General features: G+C 48.7%; 1 protein-coding gene across 1 annotated transcript; it reads right to left on the bottom strand.

The window, feature by feature from the left end:
* GOLGA5 (golgin A5) lies at window positions 1-25783 on the bottom strand. Its single transcript, XM_073578127.1, has 13 exons — window positions 25577-25783; window positions 21387-21943; window positions 20960-21181; window positions 6519-6738; window positions 6320-6443; window positions 6019-6222; window positions 5689-5859; window positions 4044-4172; window positions 3809-3907; window positions 3205-3424; window positions 3008-3113; window positions 1711-1774; window positions 1-539 (listed from the first exon to the last, which is right to left on the bottom strand). The coding sequence occupies exons 2-13, from the start codon at window positions 21898-21900 to the stop codon at window positions 459-461; spliced, it is 2154 nt and encodes a 717-aa protein (XP_073434228.1). The 5' UTR covers window positions 21901-21943; window positions 25577-25783; the 3' UTR covers window positions 1-458.
* Window positions 25784-26348: the final 565 nt, after the last annotated feature.

The raw sequence follows: 26348 nt of genomic DNA on the forward strand, positions 1-26348 counted from the left end.
TTTTATTAATCTTTCATTGTATTCTCTAAAAGATTGCACTGGTCGTGTGACAAGTCCACAGATAATGTACAGATTAAAGAAAAAAATTATTTACATTTTAAAATGTTACAAGTGCAAAGAAGAGAGCGGGAGAAAGGTGCGCTCCATGTTCAGTTAGTGTTCCTGAATGATAAAATACAGCAGGAGATGCCCCTGTCCAGGCGACTGATGCAGGATGGCCAGCTAATCCATACGGGGCTAGCAGCAAGGTCATATAATTGCAGGCGGTGGAAGCTTTGGAAAGGAGATGGACCCAAAATATCCACCATTCCCAGGACCATGGACGCGTCATTCAGAAGACCCCACACCGGGACCCCCAGAAGCTGTAATGCCTCAGCTGTAGAAGAATCATTAATGTTACCTAAACTATGCAGAAGACAGATCTGCGTTCCTCATACTGGCCGTCCATACATCAGATGCTATTTCCCAGGGGGGCGGTCGTGGTGCATTTCTGGGGTATATGTGAGAAGGACGATCATTACCCAAAGATGAAGTATTGCCTGCAAGAAAAGCAAGAAAGTCAGAAAGTGCAAATGTGACGACATCGTCACCTAAGGTACGTGCGTCCTACAAATGGAGCAGCCACTGAAGGGAATAGAATTGCTTAAATAACGTGTTCCATACTTGTGCTACTGGATTGCTCCTCCAGGCAGCTTCTTGAGAGCTGCCGTCAATTGTCAGCAATGATGACAGATGGGGTGCAAAGCATGAGATACAAGAATGCCCGGCAAAACTGTCCTTTCAAGCTGAATGCTGGGTCCAGTCTCTACTCCTAATGCAAGTATTGATTATGGGCATATATTAGGCTTTTGTGGCCAGGCAGGAATAACGGTCCATATACAGTGGAAATCTCAGGTTCTGGGAGTCATATTGAATCCAGTCATTTAACATCACAGTTCCCATAGTTATCAGCATCTCCATCTCTCTTTCTCGATTGGCTTTCTGATAAATTTTACAGAAATACTGACAAGATGGTAATTTAAGTTAAAAGACTTCTCTAATCTGAGACATTCATGGCTTCTTGACCAGATGTGTCTGAATATCTCATGCGGGTTCTCTGCAATTTTCAAAATTGCCTATTCCGCAATCCTGACATTGTTTAAAGGGTCCCCGTTTCCAGACAGATATGAATAGTCCCATTGCTAATACCCACATTTTTAAAAGTTTTAAGCTTTTAGGAAAGTGGTCCATAACCGATAAGCTACAGGTAAAGATCCCACTGCAGCTAGTGCCCTCTCGGGTCCAGTGTGGGCCCTACGCTGCTGCTCCGGGCACTGTGTTTTGGCTGCAATGGTGAAGCCACTACAGGGCACATGACCGCTGCAGTCAATCACCGCGCTCATGACATTCACATCAGTGGAGTCACCGAGCTCAGTGACTGACTGCTGCTGTGATGCGAGTTGTCGATTTGTCATCACTGCTGCAGCCAAAACACTAGGGCCGAAACATTAGAGGCGAGGAAGTACTGGACTTAAAGAGGCGAGTACTAGGTGCAAATGTTTATCTAGATTTGATTGTTTGGGGATCAGTTTTCTTCAAGTGATAAACCTATTCACTGGACATTTATATCAGATTTATATCCTTATGCTATGAATGTCCTACACAAGAACCACTATAAGGATTCCAGTAGGTGTAAAGGATTTCCTCCAAAAAAACTGAAAAAATACTTACCATATAAATAATAATAAATACCCGGGCAATGGGATATCGACGTAAGAATACCCCGAGTCGGATGCTGGGAAGAAAAAGAAATCTATTAATTTAAGAAGAGGAGAGGGAAGTGTTAGATAAGCAAAGTGACTTATCCACAGCCTTAATGTAGAGGTACTAATATTATACCACAACAGTGATCCCAAATTTAAGATATTTCCCCTTAAAGGGCCTGTCACACTTAGCGATATCGCTAGCAATATCGCTATAACTTGTGACGTTATAGCGATATTGCTAGCGATATCGCTGTGCGTGATACTTACCTACAACCCGCTCCCCCGCTGGTTATCGCTGATCGCGCGAGAACAGGCTGGACCGTTTCTCGTCGTCAGCTTCCTGCTGGGGCTTCCTGCTGTGACGACGAGCGAAGCGTGGAGCCGGGCGGGAGGACGTCAGGATCGCCTCGTCTGACAGGTAAGTAGCGACCCCCGTCCCCAGCGATGTCGCTGGTGAGATCTGCCTGTGTGGCAGCTCACTAGCGACCACTTAGCGATGTACCAGCGATCCTGACTGCGTCATATCACTGGTCAGGATCGCTGGTACATCGCTAAGTGTGACAGTACCATTAGAGCAAACATTCAGCTCTGAGACAGATACTGCAGTACATACTGAAGCCCATATAAAAAAGGTTGACTACATTCAGTAAAAACGTCCCCAAAGTGTGCAAGAACCTACAATAAGCTCAGCAGGTAGTCGCTTTCCCTGGGTCTAGCACTGGCCTCCTCCTGCTACTGCAGTAAAGTCATCCACAGTGTAGGTCACCGCTCTAAAGTCACTGAGCTCAGCGTCATGGCCACCTCTGACCGGGCGTCGAGCACGGTGACCGACTACAGCGGTGGTGTGATATTACTGCTCCAGTAATAACACTGGGACTGAAGCAGTAGTGAAAAGATGATGCTGGACAAAAGGGGACGAGGACCTAATGAGTCAGTTATTTTATGTAAGTTTGGAGACAACTTTACTGAAAGTGAACACCCCCTTTAAAAAATATTTGGATCCTTCCCCTGGCAGTCTGTGATATCCAGTGCAAATGCATTGAGCCAGCAAGTGATAATTTTACAAAAAATACTTTGGCAGTATTTTTTTTGTCTTTTATTGCCATTTCAAACCCTCTGCTTGTTGTCAATGAATAGAAGAATTTCATTTTACAACTTGGGTCTGAATGCAAAAAAAAAGAAAAAAGAAAAGAATCAACACTAAGTTGCAAAAGTTTTCCATAATATAATATAGCATCTCCATATGGGAAGATGATGTGTACCTGAACTTGTCAATAGTGCTGGCAGCTTTCCGGACCTTTCCATACATTCCTGCGATGTTTGTGTCCGCATCACTGAAAAGGACTGGAACATTTCTTAATCGAGCACCTATAAAATGAGGGAAGAAGGTAGATTAACCCATGCATCCACAAGATTGGGGTTTATAAATCTCCCCCACAAGAGTCAAAAGTCCACGCACCGTCCCCGCTGTCCACGGCGGCCATGTTTATGGTGGAGCCGTTGCTGCCCTGCACGCTCTTCAGCTGATGCTCCAGCCTCTCCAGTTGATAGACCAGCGAGTTCTTCTCTGTGCTCAGGCTCTCCAGCACCGTCTGCTTCTGGATCAGGGTCTCGGTCAGCTGGTGCAGCCGGTTTTCCAGCTCGCTCTCACTGCTGCTGCTTAACGCTTTGTTGGTGAGCTGCGTGGAGGGATTATATCAAAGACAGACAAGCCGTATATGTAGCTGCCAGGTAGCGCAGATGCACACTCTGCCACCATGGACTAATCTATCATCAGCTACAAGGGGCCCATGTACTGTTCCTTCACTGGGTCCCTCTACCCTCATGTGGCCGCATCCTCCAGTATAAGGTGTTGTATTAAATAACTATAATGTAGCATTAAATGGCAGCCATTGTGGTGGCCGATACCAAAAATGCCAGAGGCGACAACCATCCTCAATGACGTCCATCTGCATTAATAGTCTTCAGACAACCCATTTATTTATACTCCTCAATGTGTGCATCCAACTTTTGTTATCAGCTTTGTTGTAATTTACTCACACTGAAGCAGCCGAGTGCAATACCTGATTCCTGAGTTTCTGGATTTCATCCTCTCGGTCTCTGATCCTTCCCTGCAAAGTATTCTTTGTCCTGTACAGATCCTCCTGTGTATACTGCAATTCCTGTAAGCCAAGGAAATTAAACAATGCAGACTATCAACTCCCCAGTGCCGCTCATGATACATTACTGAAGCCGCACACGTACCCTCAGTGTTCACTGTGTCCTGCGGATGTCGGCTCCTAATAGCTGAGTGTTTACCTGTTTCTGGCGCTCAAGTTCTGCCTCCAGTTCCTGCTTTGCTCTTCTCTGGTCGGCAATATGCTCCTGAAGATCCTGAAGCTGTTCCTGGGCTGACTCTGCTTCCCTCACCTGCTGCGTCTCCAGATCCTGCAAGGGGGCAAATAAATACAAGTAAAAAGCTAGAAAATTGAATCTTGTAAGACAAAATGTCCTCTAAACATTAAACAAGCTGCATTCTCAGTGATGTCACCGCTGATGTCTAGTGATGGATTGGAGGCATTCTCAGTGATGTCACAGCTGATATCTAGTGATGGATAGGAGGCATTCTCAGTGATGTCACAGCTGATATCTAGTGATGGCTAGGAGGCATTCTCAGTGATGTCACCTCTGATCTCTAGTGATGGATAGGAGACATTCTCAGTGATGTCACTGCTGATCTCTAGTGATGGATAGGAGGCATTCTCAGTGATGTCACAGCTGATATCTAGTGATGGATAGGAGGCATTCTCAGTGATGTCACAGCTGATATCTAGTGATGGCTAGGAGGCATTCTCAGTGATGTCACCTCTGATCTCTAGTGATGGATAGGAGACATTCTCAGTGATGTCACTGCTGATCTCTAGTGATGGATAGGAGGCATTCTCAGTGATATCACCGCTGATCTCTAGTGATGGATAGGAGGCATTCTCAGTGATATCACCGCTGATCTCTAGTGATGGATAGGAGGCATTCTCAGTGATGTCACCTCTGATCTCTAGTGATGGATAGGAGGCATTCTCAGTGATGTCACTGCTTGTCTCTAGTGATGGATAGGAGGCATTCTCAGTGATGTCACTGCTTGTCTCTAGTGATGGATAGGAGGCATTCTCAGTGACGTCACCGCTGATCTCTAGTGATGGATAGGAGTCATTCTCAGTGATGTCACCGCTTGTCTCTAGTGATGGATAGGAGGCATTCTCAGTGATGTCACCGCTGATCTCTAGTGATGGATAGGAGGCATTCTCAGTGATATCACCGCTGATCTCTAGTGATGGATAGGAGGCATTCTCAGTGATGTCACCGCTGATATCGTGATGGACAGGAGGCATTCTCAATGATGTCACCGCTGATCTCTAGTAATGGATAGGAGGCATTCTCAGTGATGTCACCGCTGATCTCTAGTGATGGATAGGAGGCATTCTCAGTGATGTCACCGCTGATCTCTAGTGATGGACAGGAGGCATTCTCGGTGATGTCACCTCTGATCTCTAGTGATGGATAGGAGGCATTCTCAGTGATGTCACTGCTGACCTCTAGTGATGGATAAGAGGCATTCTCAGTGATGTCACCGCTGATCTCTAGTGATGGATAGGAGGCATTCTCAGTGATGTCACTGCTGATATCGTGATGGACAGGAGGCATTCTCAGTGATGTCACTGCTGATCTATAGAGATCGATAGGAGGCATTCTCAGTGATGTCACCGCTGATCTCTAGTGATGGATAGGAGGCATTCTCAGTGATTTCACCACTGATCTTTAGTGATGGATAGGAGGCATTCTCAGTGATGTCACCGCTGATCTCTTGTGATGGATAGGAGGCATTTTCAGTGAAGTCACCGCTGATCTCTAGTGATGGATAGGAGGCATTCTCAGTGACGTCACTACTGATCTCTCTTACTCTCACCTGTAGCTCAGTCTTTAGTTGCTGTATCTGTGTCAGGAGTTTCTGGATCTCTTCTCTCTGCAGGTCTCGCTCGTGCCTCATCTCCTCCAGTTCCATGCTGTTGGCCGTGTGACTGTCTAGTCCTTCGATGCCAGACCCTTCCTTTAGACTGTTGATCAATTTTTCCTTGGACTGTGGACAAGTTTTGAAAAATGACAGCAGTGTTATATATTAGAACCATGAACATATCAATATATACCCAAATAACCTGTGATAAGTAGGAAATTACGGCCACAGAATGACCGACCCTCCCGTAATGCACAGCGATTGCAGCTGCCGTCCCGCCTGTACCTGTAGGATGCGCGTTGCCTTTTGTTTATAATCCGCCATTTCCTGTTTCATGGTCTCTGTTGCAGATTTCGCAACTTTCAGTTGTTGCTGCAGATCATCGCCCCTCTTCTTCTCCTCCATGTGCTTCTTTTCTGCAGCAATGACTGACTCGGCCAGGTTCTGGCGCTCTGCTTCAATCTTACTCAGACGAGTTGCAAATTCATTCTGAGGATTATATGGATAAAAGTAAATAAGATCCAGAAGGCAGAACATTTTTCTGCTGCAAGTGATGGGTAGATACATATTGGTTTGTATTTCATACCTGCATCTGTTGGAAACCATCTTGCTCCCTTTTCAGAGAGGCCTCTGCTTCCCGCAGCCTCTCCTGCACAGTGTGCAATGCCTGGCTGTGTAGGGAGCTCCCTTCATTGTGGTCCTGCAGAATCCTGACAATTATACACCAGACATGAAGATCTGCAGGTGGCAAGGGGCAGCCGACCCACACAACCCCGACCTCATACCTGGACTTCTCATTTTGCATTTTCTCGAGTGCCTCCGTGCGGCTGCTCAATAATTGGTCCGCTTCCTGCAACCGAACCTTCAGCACCGCAAGTTGGGAGTCTTTTGCAGCTATGGCCTCCGTCATGTCGTCTACCTGAGCACGGAGCTCCCTCGTCGTACGATCACTCTTGGAATTATCCCCATTCCACTTATCTACCCGTTCCCGGGCTTCATTCAGTTCTTTAATGAAATAGTCGCATAATTAGTAACATTGACAACTCAAGTGCATGAACACAGAGAGAATAAGGAGTAAGAGCATCACTTCGCTCGATGGAAATGTGTGTAATCGCTCGATCTCCTGTATGACGGGAATATGACAGAGGCTCCATGGTCAATCATACACGGCATCACATTATAGTCTTGAGCATTGGCACTGCAAAATCCCAGACAAGTCACTCTGCATAACAGAGAGATTAGGCCTTTATGTCAGACCATTCTTTACTTCCACCACCGCCAGGAATGAAGACTAGAGAGGTCCGGCTACCAGACACTACACAAACCCACACCATAGTGCTGGCAGTAGGACCCCCATGAAGCCTCTTCACGTGAATCATTGCCCATGTGGTCTGCAAAAGGAGACTGGAATGGGGGTCTGTCCTCTTTAGAGAGGAGTCCAATTTTTGTGTTAGATGCAATCATGGCCGGAGATTGGTGGTCAACAATATGAAGAGGCTTCACTGGACAGAGGGGGAGCATCACAAGGTCCTTAATTATTTATCACTAACATGGGTATCCCACCAAATTTTCTGCCGGTTTTCAAGTAGAAAGAAGATTGTGTATTTTAATAAATGAATTAATTTAGAGTTTTTAAATAAAGCCATTTTTATATGACATCTGACCTGCACAACTGCATCTTCTATTACGTCTGGGTATTTTCTAGTTGGGGGCCACTTTTCAAAATTTCTTGTGGAGTAATAATAATAATCTTTATTTTTATGTAGCGCTAACATATTCCGCAGCGCTTTACATTTTGCACGCATCATCACCACTGTCCCCGATGGGGCTCACAATCTAAATTCCCTATTAGTATGTCTTTAGAATGTGGGAGGAAACCGGAGTGCCCAGAGGACACCCACGCAAACACGGGGAGAACATACAAACTCCTTGCAGATGTTGTCCTTGGTGGGATTCGAACCCAGGACCCCAGCGCTGCAAGGCTGCAGCGCTAACCACTGAGCCACCGTGCCGCCCTGAGTATCAAACAGAATGAAATGGCAAATTGTGTGATAAAACATGGATTTTTGTCATAAACTCACCGTAAAATAGGGATTTTTTGTGTACTCACCGTAAAATCCTTTTCTCCGAGCCAATCATTGGGGGACACAGAGACAGTGGGTGTTATGCTGCTGCCACTAGAAGGACACTAAGTAAACCAGAAAATTACTTAGCTCCTCCCCTGCAGTATACACCCTCTCGCTGGCTGGAATTTCTCCAGTTCGGTATAAAAAGCAGTAGGAGCATAAACAGTCAACAATAACCATAACTAAGTCAAAGCCTAAGAATGCTACAGTGAGCCAATAGGCTAAACAGGGTGGGTGCTGTGTCCCCCAATGATTGGCTCGGAGAAAAGGATTTTACAGTGAGTACACAAAAATCCCTATTTCTCCTACGCCTCATTGGGGGACACAGAGACAGTGGGATGTCCTAAAGCAGTCCCTGGGTGGGGAGCATACATCTGCTAATACCCCATGTACCACTGAGGTACTGCCGATTGCCGGCTGCGTCTGCCGAGAGCTGCATCCGCAGAGGCCTGAGAATGAATTAAGCAATGTTTGTAAAGGTATGCAGGCTGGACCAAGTCGCAGCCTTGTGGACAGGCCTGAGAATGAATTTGGTAATGTTTTGTAAAAAGTATGCAAACTGGACCAAGTCACAGCCTTGCAGGCCTGTTCTATCGAGGCCTGGTGCAGAATAGGCGCCCACTGACCGGGTAGAGTGCGCTTTAATCCCCGCTGGGACAGGCGCTTTCCTGACACAGGATTCATGAATCGCCAAGCGAAGCCACTTGGCTAGCATGGTTTTGACACGGCTAGATCCTTCCTATGCCCCTCTGGAAGCATGAACAGGGCATCTGACTTATAGAAGGGAGCTGTCCGCGAGATATACCATCTCATCACCCTAACCACATCCAGGGTGTGGAGGGCTTTCTGAAAGTGATGCACTGGCGCCGGACAAAAAGGAAGGCAAAACAATTTCCTCGTCGAGATGGAAAGAGGAGATGACCTTGGGCAGGAAGGACGGGGACGTCCTGAGAACGACCTTTTCCTGATGAAAATTCAGGAACGGAGAACGGCAGGACAGGGCTGCCAATTCCGAAACTCGTCTGATTGACGTAATTGCCAGTAGAAGACCACCTTCCAAGAGAGGAGGGACAGTGACACGTCCTGCAGCGGTTCGAAAGGAGCCTCCTGTAAGGCCCCAAGAACCAGGTTAAGGTCCCATGATTCCAATGGCCTTCTATAAGGAGGCGCCACATGGGAAACTCCCAGAATGAGCGTCTTGACCTGAGGTTTGGTGGCAATTATGCGTTGGAAAAGTACTGACAAGGCCGAACTTTGGCCCTTGAGCAAGCTAAGCGCGAGGCTTGATTTTAATTCAGATTGAAGAAATTCCAATATGGCCGGAATGAGAAAAAAAAAACACTAGAGGTGATCGACCGCGAAAAGAAGGTTTTGCCAGGTGCAGTGATAGATGCGCATGGACACAGGCTTCCTAGCACTAATCATGGTGGAAATCACGTCGTGAGAGAACTGAGTCTGTGGTAAAAACCAGGATTCAACGGCCATGCTGTCAAAGACAGGACCTCGGAGTTCTGGCGGAAACTCGGGCCTTGCGATCTGGAAATCGCCAGGAGACGCCGGCAACCAGTTGTATTAGTTCTGCATACCATGCTCGGCACGGCCAATCTGGCGTGACTAGGATCACTGGTACTCCCTCCGCTCTGATCTTCTTGATGACCCTTGGAAGCTAGGAAAGAGGGGGGAAGATGTACGGGAACCGGTGCCATGGCAGAACTAGGGCGTCCACTCCGATGGCGCATGGATCGCGAAACGAACTGAGGAACCTTGTTGTTTAGTCTTGAGGCCATGAGATCCACATGCGGAGTCCCCCAACAATGACAAATCTACTGAAAGACTTCCGGATGAAGGGACCACTCTCCCAAGGCGATGCCTTGGCAACTGAGAAAATCTGCCGTCCAATTTTCTACTCGGCCCAATGGAGGATGTGACTCAATTTGTGCATGGCCATCCTGCCACGGATACCTCCCTGGCGGTTGATATATGCTACAGCTATGGCGTTGTTGGATTGGATCCTGATGGGGTGATCTGCGAGGAGATGGTGGAAACTCTGTAGAGCTAATCTAATCGCTCGTATTTCCAAAATGTTGACGGGGAGACGTGACTCTCGGGTTGACCAGCGACCCTTGTGCCGTGTGGTGACAAAAGACCGCACCCTAGTCGAGAAGATTTGCGTTGGTGGTTACTGCCAACCATTTTACTGGGAGAAAAGACTTCCCCTGATTCAGGGAGGACCTCAGTGTCCACCACCTGAGGGCTTGTCTGACCCATAGGGACAGAAGGATCCGACGATCCAGGGAGAACGGGTTCTTGTTCCAAGCTAACAGCAACGCATGTTGTAAGGAACGGAGGTGGAACTGTGCCAATGGAACTGCTTCCATCGCTGCCACCATTTTTCCAAGAACTCCCATGCTGAAATGAATAGAGCGCGAAACCGGTGGTTAAAGAGTCCGCGCTGCCTGTAGTAAGGCTTGGGCCCTTTCTGGAGGGAGAATGACCAACTCGCAGGAAGTGTCCAAGATCATTCCTAAAAAGGACATCTGCTGAGCCGGTTTTGGGAAAGACTTTTCGAAAATTATGTTCCAGCCCAGGCGAGAGAGTGTATGACTGTTATGTCCACGGATTTCTCGCAGGCTGGAAGGGACGGGCCCTTGATGAGCAGGTCGTCCAGATACGGTAACACCACCACTCCCCACGAGTAGAGAATGGCCATGACAGCCGCCATGACCTTAGTAAAGATCCTGGGGGTGTTGGCGAGTCCGACGGGCAAGGCAAGGAACTGGAAGTGTTGCTCGTGAATTGCAAAAAACCCTTATCAGAGCCTGAACAGCCAGAAGGAAGGCTCTTGTCTTTTCCTTGGGGGATAGGAAAGGAAAAAACGAGTTGGATGGGAGAAACTTCTATCTTGCATCCGGAGGACACCAACTACCTGACCCACTTGTCGTGGGCAACTGTGAGGCAAGTGTGGCTGAAGGAAAGTAGGCGGCCGCCAACTTTGTCGGTGCCTGTCGGAAACCGCAACAAGTCATTGGGTAGATCTATGAGATCTGGCTCCCCTAGATCCAGAAGCCCTAGACCTGGGTTTCCAAGAGTGGTTAGGTCTGTATGAGACCTGGGAGCCTCTGTCTCCTCGCGGGGACCGACCTGATCTGGAAGAGAAAGTAGAGAAGAACTGTAATGTACTGTAAGGCATGATTCTGCTGGAACCTTCCAGAATTTTCCATTCTATGAGAAAGCTGCTTGCCATACAGCTGCAGCCCCCCTCCTTTTGTTTCTCCCTCCTTAGCAGCTGTGTGTGTGTGCTGGTCTGCCTGCATCTGAAACAGGACACCGGCCATTTCCTGTGAAGCTAGGAATGTTAGTTAAGCTGGAGTTTTAATGCTGAAAAGACCTGCAGATGTCTGGGGATGTGTGGCTCCGCCTTCTTTCCCCACATGGTTTTCCTAATACCAACTAAGCACATGTAAGTGTACTTTCTGCTTTCATCCCTGTTATTTTTATATTTGCCTTGTACATATTTAATGTCTCAACTTTGTAACAACTTTTATCTATGTAATCACTGCCCACCTTTTGGGAATAAATGATAAAATTATCAGTCTGTCTTCATGCTCTAAGAAACTAACTATGCGCCTTTTTTAGATAATCGCTACTAATTTGGGGGTTTGCCACGGACCCTCTTAATTAATTCTTTGATTAAGTGAATCGTGGCTGGTGGCAGCGTGGTGTGTTTGGTTGGTTGGGCCAAAGCATTGATAATTCCCTTACTGCAGTAGTCTAATTGCCCATGCACAACAAGCAGCCCATCCGGCGACTAATTATCCTAGGTGCAGTTCCCTGACTGACCTGAGGGTAAGGGGGGAGCCGGAGAGATGCGAGTTCCAAAGTGGAACTGAGAAGGTGGGATATCCATATATCCCCGCAGTTCTTGGAAGGTTGTTAGCAGTGGTGGGGCATCCAAAATAACCCCCCTGCGATAAATTGTTAGAGCAAGATTAGCTTGCTGTATATTTTTGTCACATGGTACAAGTGGCGAGATTACTAAGATAAGCCCCCACTGTGCCTGTGATAGCCGTGTGCATCGCATCCCTCCGTCCGCTGACATACCCGTGTTAGTGGTGGGATCGTGACGTATTGGTGGCACAGGGTGCACTTTCGTCACAAGGACCAACCGGAATTGTTGCGAGAAGATCGAAGACGCGTCGGCTGTTGGTTGCGAAACGGCCGAACAGCCCTTGTGTTGAGGAAGGAATTTACTTTTCCCTCAGGTAGTATCAGAAAAGAGCTAGTCCAGTTTCTCCCCAAAAAGACCATTCCTTGAACGAGGATGGCCCCTGCTGGTGGTTCTGACTTAAAGAGTCCTCCCGGAGGGAGAATATAGCCTGGGTCAGAGACATCACCGACCGCGAGAGGGACGCGGCCCCCTCAGGGGTACTAAGCGCAGGAGGCCCGTCAGCAGCGCGGCGAGGGGCTTTGGAGCGCAGGTCGGGGCGAAGGCTGGGTCACAGTCCGTGTGTAACGGATTAATCTGTCCACTGGGTAATGCAGACTTGCAAATGGTGCACACTGTATAAAAACGCAGTGTGCTTATTAACCGCCTGTTTAGCCTCCTTAGATTGAAGCATAGCGCTCCTGAAAGGGTTAACGGCAGAGTCTGTCTGCAGCTGCAGGGAATGTGCCGGGAAAGTGCTAAGCTTTAATCTGAGGGCAGATGCAGCTTACCCACGGTGCTGTGTCCCCCGGGAGGAATAGCGGTGGTCCTGTGGTGTCACCCGGTATCCGACTGTCCAGAGCAGGCCTAGCGCTCCTGAAGGGGTTAACGGCCGCTGATGGAAAAGGACATGGCCCCCGAGATTAGAATTGCGCGTCTCGTAAGAGGCGCCAAAAGGAGGGGGCGGCGACATTAGCGCAGGCGGCGCTAGTCAAATTGCGGCCTAGTAGGATGGAAAAGCTAAATTTCTGCCCTACCCGAGCGCCGAGAGGCGCAATGGGGCGCCGGTGCACCGCCACTGACGCCAAGTCAGCGCTTCTCCCGGGGGTAAGGACCCCGACCCCATACCTCCACTCCTGAGCTCAGTCAGGTCATGCTCCGCATTCTTCCAGCTGCAGGGTCTTCATCCTACGGGCGATGCAGCAGAGCTGGAAGAGGTCTTAAAGGGGTACTGCTCAATCGATCCACCCTGTGGTAGGGGGATGGAGCGCTCTGGGGCCAATTCAGGGCATTGGAAAGCGCTGCTCAAGTCCTTCTCCGTGCACTCCTGTTGCTTCGTTCCTTTTGCCCTAGCCCTCGTATCCGTGGAGTACCGACCATAAGGGGACCATCGTCAGAGGAATCAGCTCCATTTGTCGCAGGAATGTGTAAGTGAAGGGTTACTCCACGTGCTTGCCTGTTGTTGGTTCGGGGGAGAGCGGGCCGTAGAAAGGAACCGTCGCCCCCTTCACTCCGCTAATTAAAAAATAAAAATTTACAGAAAATTCAAAAATAAAATAAAAACAGTGGGATCTGAAATCAGACCCAAGTGCCAGACACTAAGCAAAGAACTGGAGAAATTCCAGCCAGCGAGAGGATGTATACTGCAGGGGAGGAGCTAACTTTTTTTCTGGTTTACTTAGTGTCCTCCTAGTGGCAGCAGCATAACACCCACTGTCTCTGTGTTCCCAATGAGGCGTAGGAGAAATCATTTTCTCCGAGACGCTCATTGGGGGACACAGGTACTGTGGTGTACGCTACTGCCGCCTGGAAGCTGACACTAAGTGAAAAAAAGAGGTTAGCTCCTCCTCCGCCATACACCCTCGCCCCGACTGCGGAAGGAAATCAGTTTCGTGCAAAAGCAGTAGGAGAACAACAAAAATCAGCCTTAATGCAGGTAACGTGTCAGAAAAAAACACCACCCTAATATCAAATGAAAATGCATATTAATTAAACAAACAAGAGCCAACTGGCTAGCAGGGTGGGCGCTATGTCCCCCAACGAGCGTCTCGGAGAAAAGGATTTTACGGTGAGTTTATCACAAAAATCCATGTTTCTCCTTCACCTCATTGGGGGACACAGGTACTGTGGGACGTCCTAAGGCAGTCCCTGGGTGGGAAGTTGACTCACCAATCCAAGCTACATGCACCTCCTGTCTAAACGTGCGTTACCGCTGCTTGGAGAATCCTTCTACCCAGGCTCGCATCCGCTGAAGCCTGAGTATGGATATTGTAATGTTTGGCAAATGTGTGCAGGCTGGACCAGGTCGCTGCTTTGCAAACCTGTTCCGCTGAAGCCTGGTGCCGAAGCGCCCAAGAGGCGCCCACTGCCCGAGTAGAGTGTGCTCTGATCCCTGACAGAACCGGCGCACCTCTGATGCGGTAGGACTCCTGAATAGTCAACCGAATCCATCTGGCTACAGTCGATTTTGAGGCAGCGAGTCCCTTCCTGCGCCCCTCGGGGAGCACAAACAGCGTGTCTGTCTGACAAAAGGGTGCCGTCCGTGAGACGTACCTCCGGAGGGCTCTTACCAGGTCTAACGTGTTAAGAGCCTTTTCCACACGATGTACCGGTGCTGGACAAAAAGAGGGCAAGACAATATCCTCATTAATGTGAAATGAGGAAACGACCTTCGGCAGAAAGGGAGGGGCTGGTCTGATCACCACTTTATCCTTATGGAAAGTGAGAAACGGGACTCGGCAAGATAGGGACGCCAACTCCAAGACCCGCCTGATAGAAGTTATGGCTACCAGGAACACCTCCATCCAGGAAAGGTACAACAAAGATATCCTGTAGCGGTTCGAATGGGGCTTCCTGCAAAATGCTTAGTACCAGGTTAAGATCCCAGGCGTCCAGGGGCGCCCTATAGGGAGGTACCAAATGGGAGACTCCCTGGATGAAAGTCTTCACCTGCAAATTAGTAGCAATTCTGCGCTGGAACAGGACGGATAAAGCCAATATCTGTCTCCTGATGGAGCTTGGGGCTAACCCTGAGTCTAGGCTAGACTGGAGAAAGGCCAAGATGTTGGGGATAGAGAATCTCAGTGGAGAACAACCGCGGCCTCAACACCAAGAAAAGAAAATCTTCCAGGTGTGATGGTAAATATGTGCCGAGGCCGGCTTCCGGACGCTAACCATTGTAGCGACCACCTCACGCCCAAACCCTGCCCGGGTTAGAATCCAAGATTCAACGGCCATGCCGTCAAACACAGGGCGCCTGAGCTCGGGTGGAAGATCGGACCCTGAGACAGTAGATCTGGGTGCTCTGGCAGTCGCCAAGGGACGTTGGCGAGCAGCTGCACAAGATCTGCGTACCACGCTCGGCGGGGCCAGTCTGGGGCCAGCAGAATCGCTGGAACCCTTTCTGTTTTGATCTTCTTGATGACCCTCGGAAGTAGTGGCAGCGGGGGGAAATAAATATGGGAGGCGAAACTGGTTGCATGGCAGAACCAACGCATCCACTGCGATTGCCTGCGGGTCCCTGGACCGAGCAACAAACGTGGACACCTTGGCGTTCACCCTGGAAGCCTTCAGATCCACATCCGGTGTTCCCCACCGTTGGCAAATCTGTTGGAAAATCTCGGGGCGTAGTGACCACTCCCCGGATACAAGACCCTGCCGGCTGAGGAAGTCTGCCTCCCAGTTCTCTACGCCCGGGATGTGGACTGCCGATATCACCTGAGTGGTTCCTCTCGGCCCAATGAAGAACGTGCCCTACCTCGCGCATGGTTTCTCTGCTGCAGGTGCCCCCTTGATGATTTATGTAAGCCACCGCCGTGGTGTTGTCCGATTGAATCCGGACGGGGCGGCCTGCTAGAAGGTGATGAAACTGTTGCAGAGCCAACCGGATTGCTCGTAACTCCAACAAGTTGATCGGGAGGCGTGCCTCCTGCGGGGACCACCGTCCTTGGGTCGTGCGGTGGCGATAAACCACTCCCCAGCCGAGGAGGCTGGCGACGGTTGTCACCACCAACCAATGGTCTGGGGGGGGGGGGGGGAGTTGTTCCCCTGAAGCAGAGAGGAACTGGTTATCCACCACCCGAGCGACTGCCTCAACTGAAAGGACAACCTGCGATCGAGCGTGAAAGGGTTCTTGTCCCAGGCTGACAAGAGGTCGTGCTGCAGGGGGCGAAGATGGAACTGGGCGAACGGTATCGCTTCCATTGCTGCCACTATTTTCCCTAGAATCCTCATCCCGAACCGGATGGTATGAGGGACTGGTTGGCGAAGTGTCCGGACTCCCTGCCGGAGAGATAGAGCCTTGTCTCGAGGGAGAATTACCAACCCCCGACAAGTGTCGAAGATCATCACTAAAAAGGAAATTCTCTGAGCTGGAACAAGGGATGACTTCTTTACATTGACCAACCACCCTAAGCGGGCAAGAGTATCTAGCGTGATGCTGACATTTTCCTCGCAAGTAAGGCAATGTTAGGCGTCTGGTTTCTGCGTCAGCTCTGCAGGAATCCAGAGCCTCACATTCTGCAGTCTCCCGCTGTCTATCTACTGCAGAGAAGATTACTTTGCAGCAGACCGCTCCAGAGACTAAGTTCCTCTGTGCTCCTACTGGGCATGCTCACGGGGCAATCTCCCATTGGAGATCGGGAGTCATGTGCCCAGGTCCTGCTCCAGATCTCATTGGTCCATCTCGGAGATCTGGAAGGTCCTGCACGGCTATAAAAAGCACGCATGACCGTTCGGCCATGCGCTAGTATAGACTTTTCAAGCTAATGTGTGAATGGTGACGGATGTATGACTCTGGTGACTGACTCATTTGAAACCCCTTCCCTCTGATATTACGCATGTGGATAGGGAATTAGTGCAGCAGTCAGCGCCAAGCAGTGGCAAGCCATAGGCCACTGTGCTCTCCGCACCTCTACTCTAGCGTCTGACATTGCGCCTGCCTCCTAGCTTTGTCGACTAGCAGCCGTACCATACGCCGCTCTGCAGTTGCAGTCCTCCTTGGCGTCCGCAGTTGCGACGCCGCACACACGGTAGGTCTAGACGGATGCAGCTCCTCTGTCTTGGGTCCTGCTCCTATGACCAGATTATTTATTTTTATTTAGTGCGTTCCGCCGTTCCTAACAGGCAAGATGACTATGCCCCGAGAGTGTAGGATGGCCATGACGACTGCCATGATCTTTGTGAACACTCTGGGGGCCGTGGCTAGCCCGAAGGGTAGCGCTGCGAACTGAAAATGTAGACCATTGATGGCGAAGCATAGAAACCTTTGATGCGGAGGGAAAATGGGGATATGTAGATAGGCGTCCTGGATATCGATAGAGGCCAAGTATTCTTCCTGCCCCATGGCCGATACGACTGAATGGAGAGACTCCATCCGGAAATGTCTGACCCTGATGAGTTTGTTCAGGAGCTTCAGGTCCAAAACAGGTCTGACAGTCCCGTCCTTTTTGGGAACCGCGAATAGGTTGGAATAGAAGCCATGAGCTCTTTCGTGTTCTGGCACGGAAATAATGACTCCGTTGCGCTGGAGCGATTCGATGGCTCCAAGCAAAGCCTTTGCCTGGGTATCCACCCTGGGAAGTCGGGAAAGAAAAAACCGTCTTGGGGGGGTATCTGACAAACTATCTTGTAACCTGAGGACACCAGCTCTTTTACCCATGTGTCGTGTGCGACGTTGAGCCAGACGTGGCGAAACCAGATTAGGTGGCCGCCTACCTTGCTGGTGTCGCCTGGCAAATGCCTCAAGTCATTTGGCTGAAGATCTTTTGGGACCTGTATCCCCTCGACCTGGGCTGGTGAGTACGCATTCTCCCCAACGGGTTGGCTCTATATGAGACCAGCCGCTCTCTATCCTGGTTGGGGCGACCTGAAGCAGCGGAATTGGAGTCAGAGATGAGCTGATCTAACTTCTCTCCGAATAGGCAGCCGCACTGATAAGGTAGAAAAGTCAAGGACTTCTGGGAGGTGGAATCGGCCCGCCATGTCCTTAACCATAGAGCTCTCCTAATGGAAATTACGTTAGCGGCAGCAAGTGCCGCGCAATTGGCCGCATCCAAAGATGCATTGATTAAGTAGTCCCCAGCCATAGCGATCTGACTCGCGATCTCTGATACCTCTGCAGGTAGGTCCCTATCCTGCAAGGCTTTGTTTAATGATTCTGACCAAGAAATCATGGCCTTGGCCACCCATGTCGCCGCGAACGAGGGAGAGAGTGCTGACCCTGATGCCTCAAATACTGAGCAAGCCAAGCTCTCTATGAGACGATCCGTGGGATCCTTAATAGAAGAACCACTAGGTATGGATAACAGGGTTTTAGAGGCCAAGCGTGACACAGGTGGATCCACCGTTGGGGATTCCGTCCATTTTTAACGGAGCTCCGGGGCAAATGGATAACTCGCTTCGAGCGCCTTCTGACCCGAGAAGCGTCTGTCCAGCCGTTGCCTGTGTCGCTGCACTATGTGCTCAAACTCTGGGTGAGTGCAAAATACTCTATGTGGCCGCTTAAATGTCACCTTATGGCCTGAAGCCAAGGTGGAATCATCCTCAATCCCCAAGGTCTGGTTGACGGCTTCGATGAGGCTGCCCACTGTTTCACGAGACCCCGGAGTATCCAGGCCAAGGGGTTCGTCTGAGTCGAAATCTGAGGTTTGCTCGCTATCGACCACTGGTGACGGGGAGCAAGAAGCGGAACTCACGGATGTCAAGGCACTGGATGGACTGGGCGACACCGTGTGGGTTCGTTTCCCCCGGGTCTGCCTGGAGTGAGAGCGGCCCCTGCAGGCCGGAGGCTCTTGTGAGGTGGAGGACCCCTCTAAGACAGGCGAGCCACTGTTCCTGCCCCTATCTGGGGCACGAAGGGACTCGATTGCCCTCGTAAGAGACGCCATGGACAGCGACAGTGAATGGGCCCACTCCGGGGGACTTGGTACACTGGTCCCGGTCGCAGGGGCGGGCTCCTGGGCGCGTTCGGAATCGCAGGCTTCGCATAATCGCTTGCTCTGCGCCCGCGGAAAAGCGGCCTGACAAGAGATGCATGTAGCGTTTAGAAACGTATGCGTCTTCGCTTTTTCGGACATGCTGTATGTGCCAGGCATCAGCACTGCAGACCGCTGGGGGGGAGCCGGGTGTTGCTCCAGCTTCAATGGTTTCAATACCTAGGGGTGGTTAGGGCTAAGTCCGGCATTGTGTCCCACGTCGCGGGAGAGGATAAGTGGAGGCGACACTCGCCCGTGCTCGCCCGTTGTTGGTTTGGGGAGATTGGCCCCTTTCAATAGGGTCCGTCGCCCCTGTCTCATCTTCATGGAAAAAAAATAAAAAAAAGAGTCTGGACAAAAAACAGACGTGTGCCTCCAACGGACACTAAGCAAAAAACTGATTTCCGCCCGCAGTCTGGGCGAGAGTGTATACGGCGGAGGAGGAGCTAACCTCTTTTTTTCACTTAGTGTCAGCCTCCAGGCGGCAGTAGCATACACCACAGTACCTGTGTCCCCCAATGAGGCGAAGGAGAAAATGTCACCGTGAAAATCTCGGCTATCTTGTGATGATCGGGACGGGGACCAAAGCTGAAGATGCCTCCGGCCAGCTCTTCCCAGCGCCGCAACAGGGCTCTAGCTTATACATGACAGAAGATCTGTCACCCACCTGCTGCAGAGCTGGGTGGGAGCAGAGCTAGAAAAGTCTAGTCTATGCCTATAGTTCCTGGACAGATTTTCACTGCATATTTTATTCTCTGAAACTCTCTTGGGTTTCAAAGAGGATACCCGGCTACAACCGTGCAGATGAGCTACGATACATGTGGCTCTCTGCGGTTTGTGCATGAATCACCTGACAGATTCCCTTTAAAGAAGGTTCTCCAAGACTCTGCAGACTAAACACAAAGTATTTCTTTGTCCAGGCTCGGTCCTACATGCTCAGTCAGCCAAGGAGATTTATTTCTTCTGTCATACACTTCTCCAGCAAGTCCAGTGCGTGTGCTTCTTCTGATAGTAAGGAAAGAGAGCGCACATAGGGCGATAAAAGTGATTTTTTTGGGTGACAATACACGGATAGTGCACTCACCTTTACAGGTTGTGAACAGTCACAACCACTTGCAGAATGTGAAAGGAACCAGTGGTCGCTGCAGACTCCCATAGATACCAATGTCACAAAGGAGGAAGAAAAAGACCGGGTTTTTCACTGTATCCACGCTGACCACGCAAGGACAGAAATATTCTTCATAGCTTTATTGTGCCGACGCGTTTTGTGGCAGATCTGCCACTTCCTCAGGGTCAAAGAGGAAGTGGCAGATCTGCTACGAAACGCATCGGCACAATAAAAGCTATGAAGAATATTTCTGTCCTTGTGTGGTTAGCGCGGATACATTGAAAAACCCAGTCTTTTTCTTCCTCCTTTGTGACTTCTTCTGATAGTTGAGACACAGGTTTCGAGAGCTGTGTTTCTTTAGACTGTAGTCTGTCTGACCTGTGACTAAGTTGTGTTGCTGTTTGGATTATGTGTTTTTTCCCCTCACATACACACCTACACCTTTGAATAAATATGCATTTTTTTATACACACATTTTATAAAACGCATTGCCCCGGATTATATTGCAGTGTCATTTGAATCAAGATCTTATCCAATATTTTAGTGAATGAATTTATCTACATAATGTATGAAATTTATGTATTTAGACAGTTGAGTAATGTGTTTATTATTCACTCTCATGCCAATTCCCCTTCACATCACCGTGGGTTCCTCCGATGGAGACTAAACCTTCTCTTCTGGCTGGAGCTAGTGATGAGCAAAGGTGCTCGGATAACGTGTTATCCGAGTATAGAGTATATTGGGCTTGCTCGAATAATATGCTCGAGCCACTATGGTTGTTAGCTGCAAAACATGCAGCCGCAGGTACTCGAACATATTATTCAAGCACGCTCAAGATACTCGGATAACACGTTATATGAGCATGTTCGCTGATCATTAGGTAAAAAATCATGCGATCACTGCATCGAATCAGCTGCAAAGCATCAACCCTGTATCCAATAATTGGCTGCAGTATTCACATGTGGACAAAGTAGTAAAGAACATCACCTATGCAGTGAGCGGTCATATGATGTCCAAATGGAAAGAGAAGACTCAGATATTGGCAGCAATATGGAGGGAGTTTTATATGTATTGCACTGGAGTCCATCATTACCTTCTTGTGTCTCTTTCGAGCGCTGGAGCAATCCCGCCATCTCCTGGTTCAGAGACTGAACTTCGCTCCTCAGCAGCTGATTCTCCAAGCGGAGATTGGACAGTTCTTGAGACTTCTGATCTCCGTTTGTCTGGACAGGACCGGGGGTCGATGGTGATGCTCCTGGGTCAAGTTCTTTGTCCTCTGGAGCAATCTGTACAGACTGTGACTTATTGAGATCACCTGAAGATCAACAGAAAAACAATTAAAATTAGTAAATTCTCCACTGCCCTTCCTTTACCCTCTTCAACAGAAATAGTCAGAAATGGCCTGTTCCTTTCTTCATACAGCGCCAGCATAGTTAATAGGTATCTTGATGAAAAGGGCACAACAGGATGGTAGAAAAATGCAGTATCGCCTTACTCTCCGCCCGCCTACATTTCATTACCTTGCATCTTTGGAGGGAAGGTTTCGGGTGGTTTGACACTTTGCAGGTTACTTCTTTCAGACAGACTGACGGGGGCCGTCTCCTTGTTGCTCTCTCTCTTTGTCTCCAAGGCCCCATTGTGCCCTTTATCTGAGCTGTTGAGGAAATCAAATAGCAGTTCATCATCTGGCTCTGATTTCTTGCGTCTTACAAACTGGCTGGCCGTCCGTTGAGACGACGTGTTGGTGGAGACGGTGTGTGACACATCTCTGCTCGTTTTTGTGGTGGTTTTCACATTGGCCGTGCCGGCTAGCAGCGTGGCCTTTTGGTGTTTTATGTTATCAGCTGCTGAGGAGATGAAGCTGGACTTTCCATAACTTTGACTCTTCTCTTGTTGCTTCTCTGGGAAATAGTGTGTGGAGCTCTCCAGTGTGGAGACGCCATCTTTGCTGTTGCTTAAAGCAGTTGCTGCTCCTTGATCTACTAAGTTTAGGAGATCCTCTGCTCTACCGGCCAGATCAGAAAACCAAGACATGGCAGGCGCGATGTGGTGGTCTTCAAGACTTCTAAATCATGACCTGAGAAAGGAAGCACAGGGACTGTCAGGGAATGATGGGAGTTGTAGCTTTGCAAAATAAGAACAGAAAAACGTAAATACTTCAGTATTTTTAACATACTCTGGGGGGTGACATGGTTATTACTGAATTTAGATTGTGAGCCCCATTGGGGAAAGCGATGATAATGTGTGCAAACTATAAAGCTCTGAGGAATATATTAACGCTATATAAAAATAATGATTATTATTAGTACTGTGAGCCAGAATTGTGACAGAAAGTAGTTGCAAACTTTTGCATACACTGTATTTAGGCAGATCCTGCCTAAAATCCAGGATCTTTATGATAAGAGTATTCGATCCCACGCATTGAAAATTTCATCCGATCCCTCTCACCCGGGACACTCCTCATTCCAACGACTCCCTTCAGGACGTCGCTTCAGAGTCCCCAAATGCAGCACCAACCGCCATATGAACAGCTTCTATCCACTCTGTTCAACAATTAAATCGTCATGTGTAGACTATATACTGTATCTATCTTGTTAGATGTTACTTGTTGTATCTGTTGTTATATATTATGTTGCCTCTTTGCCACAAAGAATTCCTTGTATATATGTAATATGTACTTGGCGATAATAAATTTGATTGATTTTGATTGAGAAATGTATATTTTTTTTGTCACTGACCATGATATAAAGGTGCATCTCACAAAATTTTAGAATATCATCAAAAAGTGAATTTATTTCAGTTCTTCAATACAAAAAGTGAAACCCATATATTATATAGTCATTACAGACAGAGTGATCTATTTCAAGTGTTTATTTCTGTTAATGTTGATGATTATGGCTTACAGCCAATGAAAACCCAAAAGTCATAATCTCAGTAAATTAGAACACTTTATAACACCAGCTTGAAAAATGATTTTAAAATCGGAAATGTTGGCCTACTGAAATGTATGTTCAGTAAATGCACTCAATACTTGGTCGGGGCTCCTTCTGCATCAATTACTGCATCAATGCGGCGTGGCATGGACGCGATGAGCCTGTGGCACTGCTGAGGTGTTATGGAAGCCCAGGTTGCTTTGATAGCAGCCTTCAGCTCGTCTGCATTGTTTGGTCTGGGTGTCTCTCATCTGCCTCTTGACAATACTCCATAGATTCTCTATGGGGTTAAGGTCAGGCGAGATTGCTGCCAGTCAAGCACAGTGATACTGTTGTGTGTACACCAGGTATTGGTACTTTTGGCAGTGTGGTCAGGTGCCAAGTCCTGCTGGAGAATGAAATTTCCATCTCCAAAAAGCTTGTCAGCAGAGGGAAGCATGAAGTGCTCTAAAATTTCCTGGTAGACGGCTGCGCTGACTTTCCTCTTGATAAAACACAGTTGACCTACACCGGCAGATGACATGGCTCCCCAAACCATCACTGACTGTGGAAACTTCACACTAGACCTCAAGCAGTTTGGATTGTGTGCCTCTCCACTCTTCCTCCAGAATCTGGGACCTTGATTTCCAAGGTCTAGTGTGAAGTTTCCACAGTCAGTGATGGTTTTGGAAGCCATTGCATCTGCTGGTGTAGGTCCACTGTGTTTTATCAAGACCAAAGTCAGTGCAGCCGTCTACGAGGAAATTTTAGAGCACTTCATGCTTCCCTCTGCTGACAAGCTTTTTGGAGATGGACATTTCATTCTCCAGCAGGACTTGGCACCTGTCCACACTGCCAAAAGTAACAATACCTGGTTTACAAACAACAGTATCACTGTGCTTGATTGGCAGCAAACTCGCCTGACCTTAACCCTATAGAGAATCTATGGAGTATTGTCAAGAGGCAGATGAGAGACACCAGACCCAACAATACAGACGAGCTGAAGGCTGCTATCAAAGCAACCTGGGCTTCCATAACACCTCAGCAGTGCCACAGGCTGATTGCCTCCATGCCACGCCGCATTGATGCAGTAATTGATGCAAAAGGAGCCCCGACCAAGTATTGAGTGCATTTACTGAACACACATTTCAGTAGGCCAACAATTTGGATTTTAAAATCATTTTTCAAGCTGGTGTTATAACTTATTCTAATTTACTGACAATGACTTTTGGGTTTTCATTGGCTGTAAGCCATAATCATCAACATTAACAGAAATAAACACGTGGAATAGATCACTCTGTCTGTAATGACTCTATATATGGGTTTCACTTTTTGTATTGAAGAACTGGAATAAATTAACTTTTTAATGATATTCTAATTTTGTGACAAGCACCTGTAACTTGGATCCTACATTTGTCGCTAGTTTTCCCATCTGCAGATTAATTTTCAGTTGCCTTGGAACTTGTGGGGAAGGCGAGCTGCTAAGAGGGATTTCTGCTCTCCTGTCTCTATACAGCATATGATCAGAGGCAGCAATGAAAACACTATACAGCAGTCCTGAGCGGTAATGAGGTGGATCCAGCACTGGAGAGAGATGAAACACTTATGGCTCAGTAAGATGACTGTTTAGTGTAGATCGGACCGCGATGCACGAACTGGCCTGCGGCACTCCTGACCCAGGTTTTACAGCTTCATATATTTCTATGCAGCCATCTGCCGCCGGACACACTAAGGTTCGATTTATACGGCCATCTAACTGCACCCTTACTAGAAAGCTCTATCAGCATTCTGGATATCATACAACAGTACTAAGCAGTGTAGCTGTGAATCCAATAATAGCTCATGATTAAACATTTTCTATAAGCCGCAGAACAGTAAATCATTCTCACTCTTCCGACACTACAACAAGGAGCTGCAGCCATAATCCTCTCCCTCAGGGCGTGAGCTGGATGAGATTATACAAGCATTTCAGCGTGGATGCTGAGTTCAAGAGGTGGGAAGTGGCTTATAGGTGGAGAAAGAAGCAGTTTTCTGCGATCAGAAAATCACTCGGATTCAAAGCGTTTGGATCTCCTGATGACAATGATCTGGTGGGTGGAGAAGTGTTGTCATAGGGTGTCTGCTATTACAAAAATATTCAGGATTGAGAGTCATCAGTGGTTGATACCTTTTAATGGCTAACTGAAAAGATGGTAACACATTGCAAGCTTTCCAGACTACTCAGGTCAGGTAAGGTATAGACTCCAATGTGTGTCAATGCCTGATGAAGAGCCCTGAGTAGTCTGGAAAGCTTGCAATGTGTTACCATCTTTTCAGTTAGCCATTAAAAGGTATCAACCACTGAGGACTCTCAATCCTGAATATTCTTCTATCTACTGGCTAACACGGTACAAAGATATACATCTTTCCTGTATTACACTGCCAATGTTGGGGTCCCAGTACGTGTCGCAGATAGGAGGACATGGGGGGGGGGGCTTCATATCAGGCATTGGCACGTCCCATTTACACCCGTGCTGATGGTTTGTTACAGTGTATCAGTCTGTCAGTCTGGAGGGTAGACAGGACACAACTGTAACAAACTCTCAGCTGTGAGGATTCCACTCACTGACAACCAGCAGAGATGGTTCTCTAGACATAAGTGATGGCACTCTGCTCAGTCGCCATGGATGCGGCACAGTGACGGATTATAGGGCAGCCATGGAGGGACCGAAGTGCTGATGCCGGTGCAGTAGGAGCGGCAGGACCAGGAGAGGAAACAGCGGGTTACAGAGTAGAACGAACTGCTGGCAGGAACTTACCGGCTCCTCACTGCCTCCGCTCCGCCATCAGCTCCATCCCCCACCGGAGACGTGGACCCGGAACTGCTGGGACACGTCAGGTCCCCAAACAAGGTGTCCGCAGCGCTGCCTTACAGCTCTGCGGCCCTACCTGTCTGTACACGGAGGATGACCATAGAGACGAGGCAGGCTGGCAGCGCAGGAATCAGATAGAGAAGCCCTGCCAGTCTGTGCCCAGAGACGAGCCCTACCATAGAGACGTTGAGAAGGAGCGTCTACAGCTGGCCGCTGCGGTCCTCCGTAGCCATAGAAACCACCAGCCACTTTCCTCCAGCTTTCCAGTTTCTAAATCACTAAAAAATAAATGTGCAAAAATAACAAGTTTAAAGAAAAGCACAAAACACGCACCCTAAATCCCTAAATACTCCGCAGCTTTGTCGCTGCATCCGCAGATCGTACACAACAGATCGCATCACAAGCGACTCCCCTTCCCCCTCCTGACTCCCCCGTCCCCCTCCAGACTTCCCTGTCCCCATCCAGAGCCCTCTTTCCCCCTCTCGACTTCTTGTCTTCCTTCAGATTCCCTTTCCCTCCTCCAGACTCCCATCTTCCTCCAGACTTCTGTCCCCTTCAGACTCCCCTGTCCCCCTCCAGACTCCCGTCTTCCTTCAGACTCCCTGTCCCCCTCCAGACTCCCGTCTTCCTTCAGACTCCCCTGTCCCCTTTCAGACTCCCCTGTCCCCCTCCAGACTCCCATTCCCTCCAGACTCCCGTCTTCCTTCAGACTCCCCTG

This window comes from Dendrobates tinctorius, unplaced genomic scaffold, assembly GCF_039654945.1.
Source record: "Dendrobates tinctorius isolate UK_male_01 unplaced genomic scaffold, ASM3965494v1 ptg000058l, whole genome shotgun sequence".
NCBI lineage: Eukaryota > Metazoa > Chordata > Amphibia > Anura > Dendrobatidae > Dendrobates > Dendrobates tinctorius.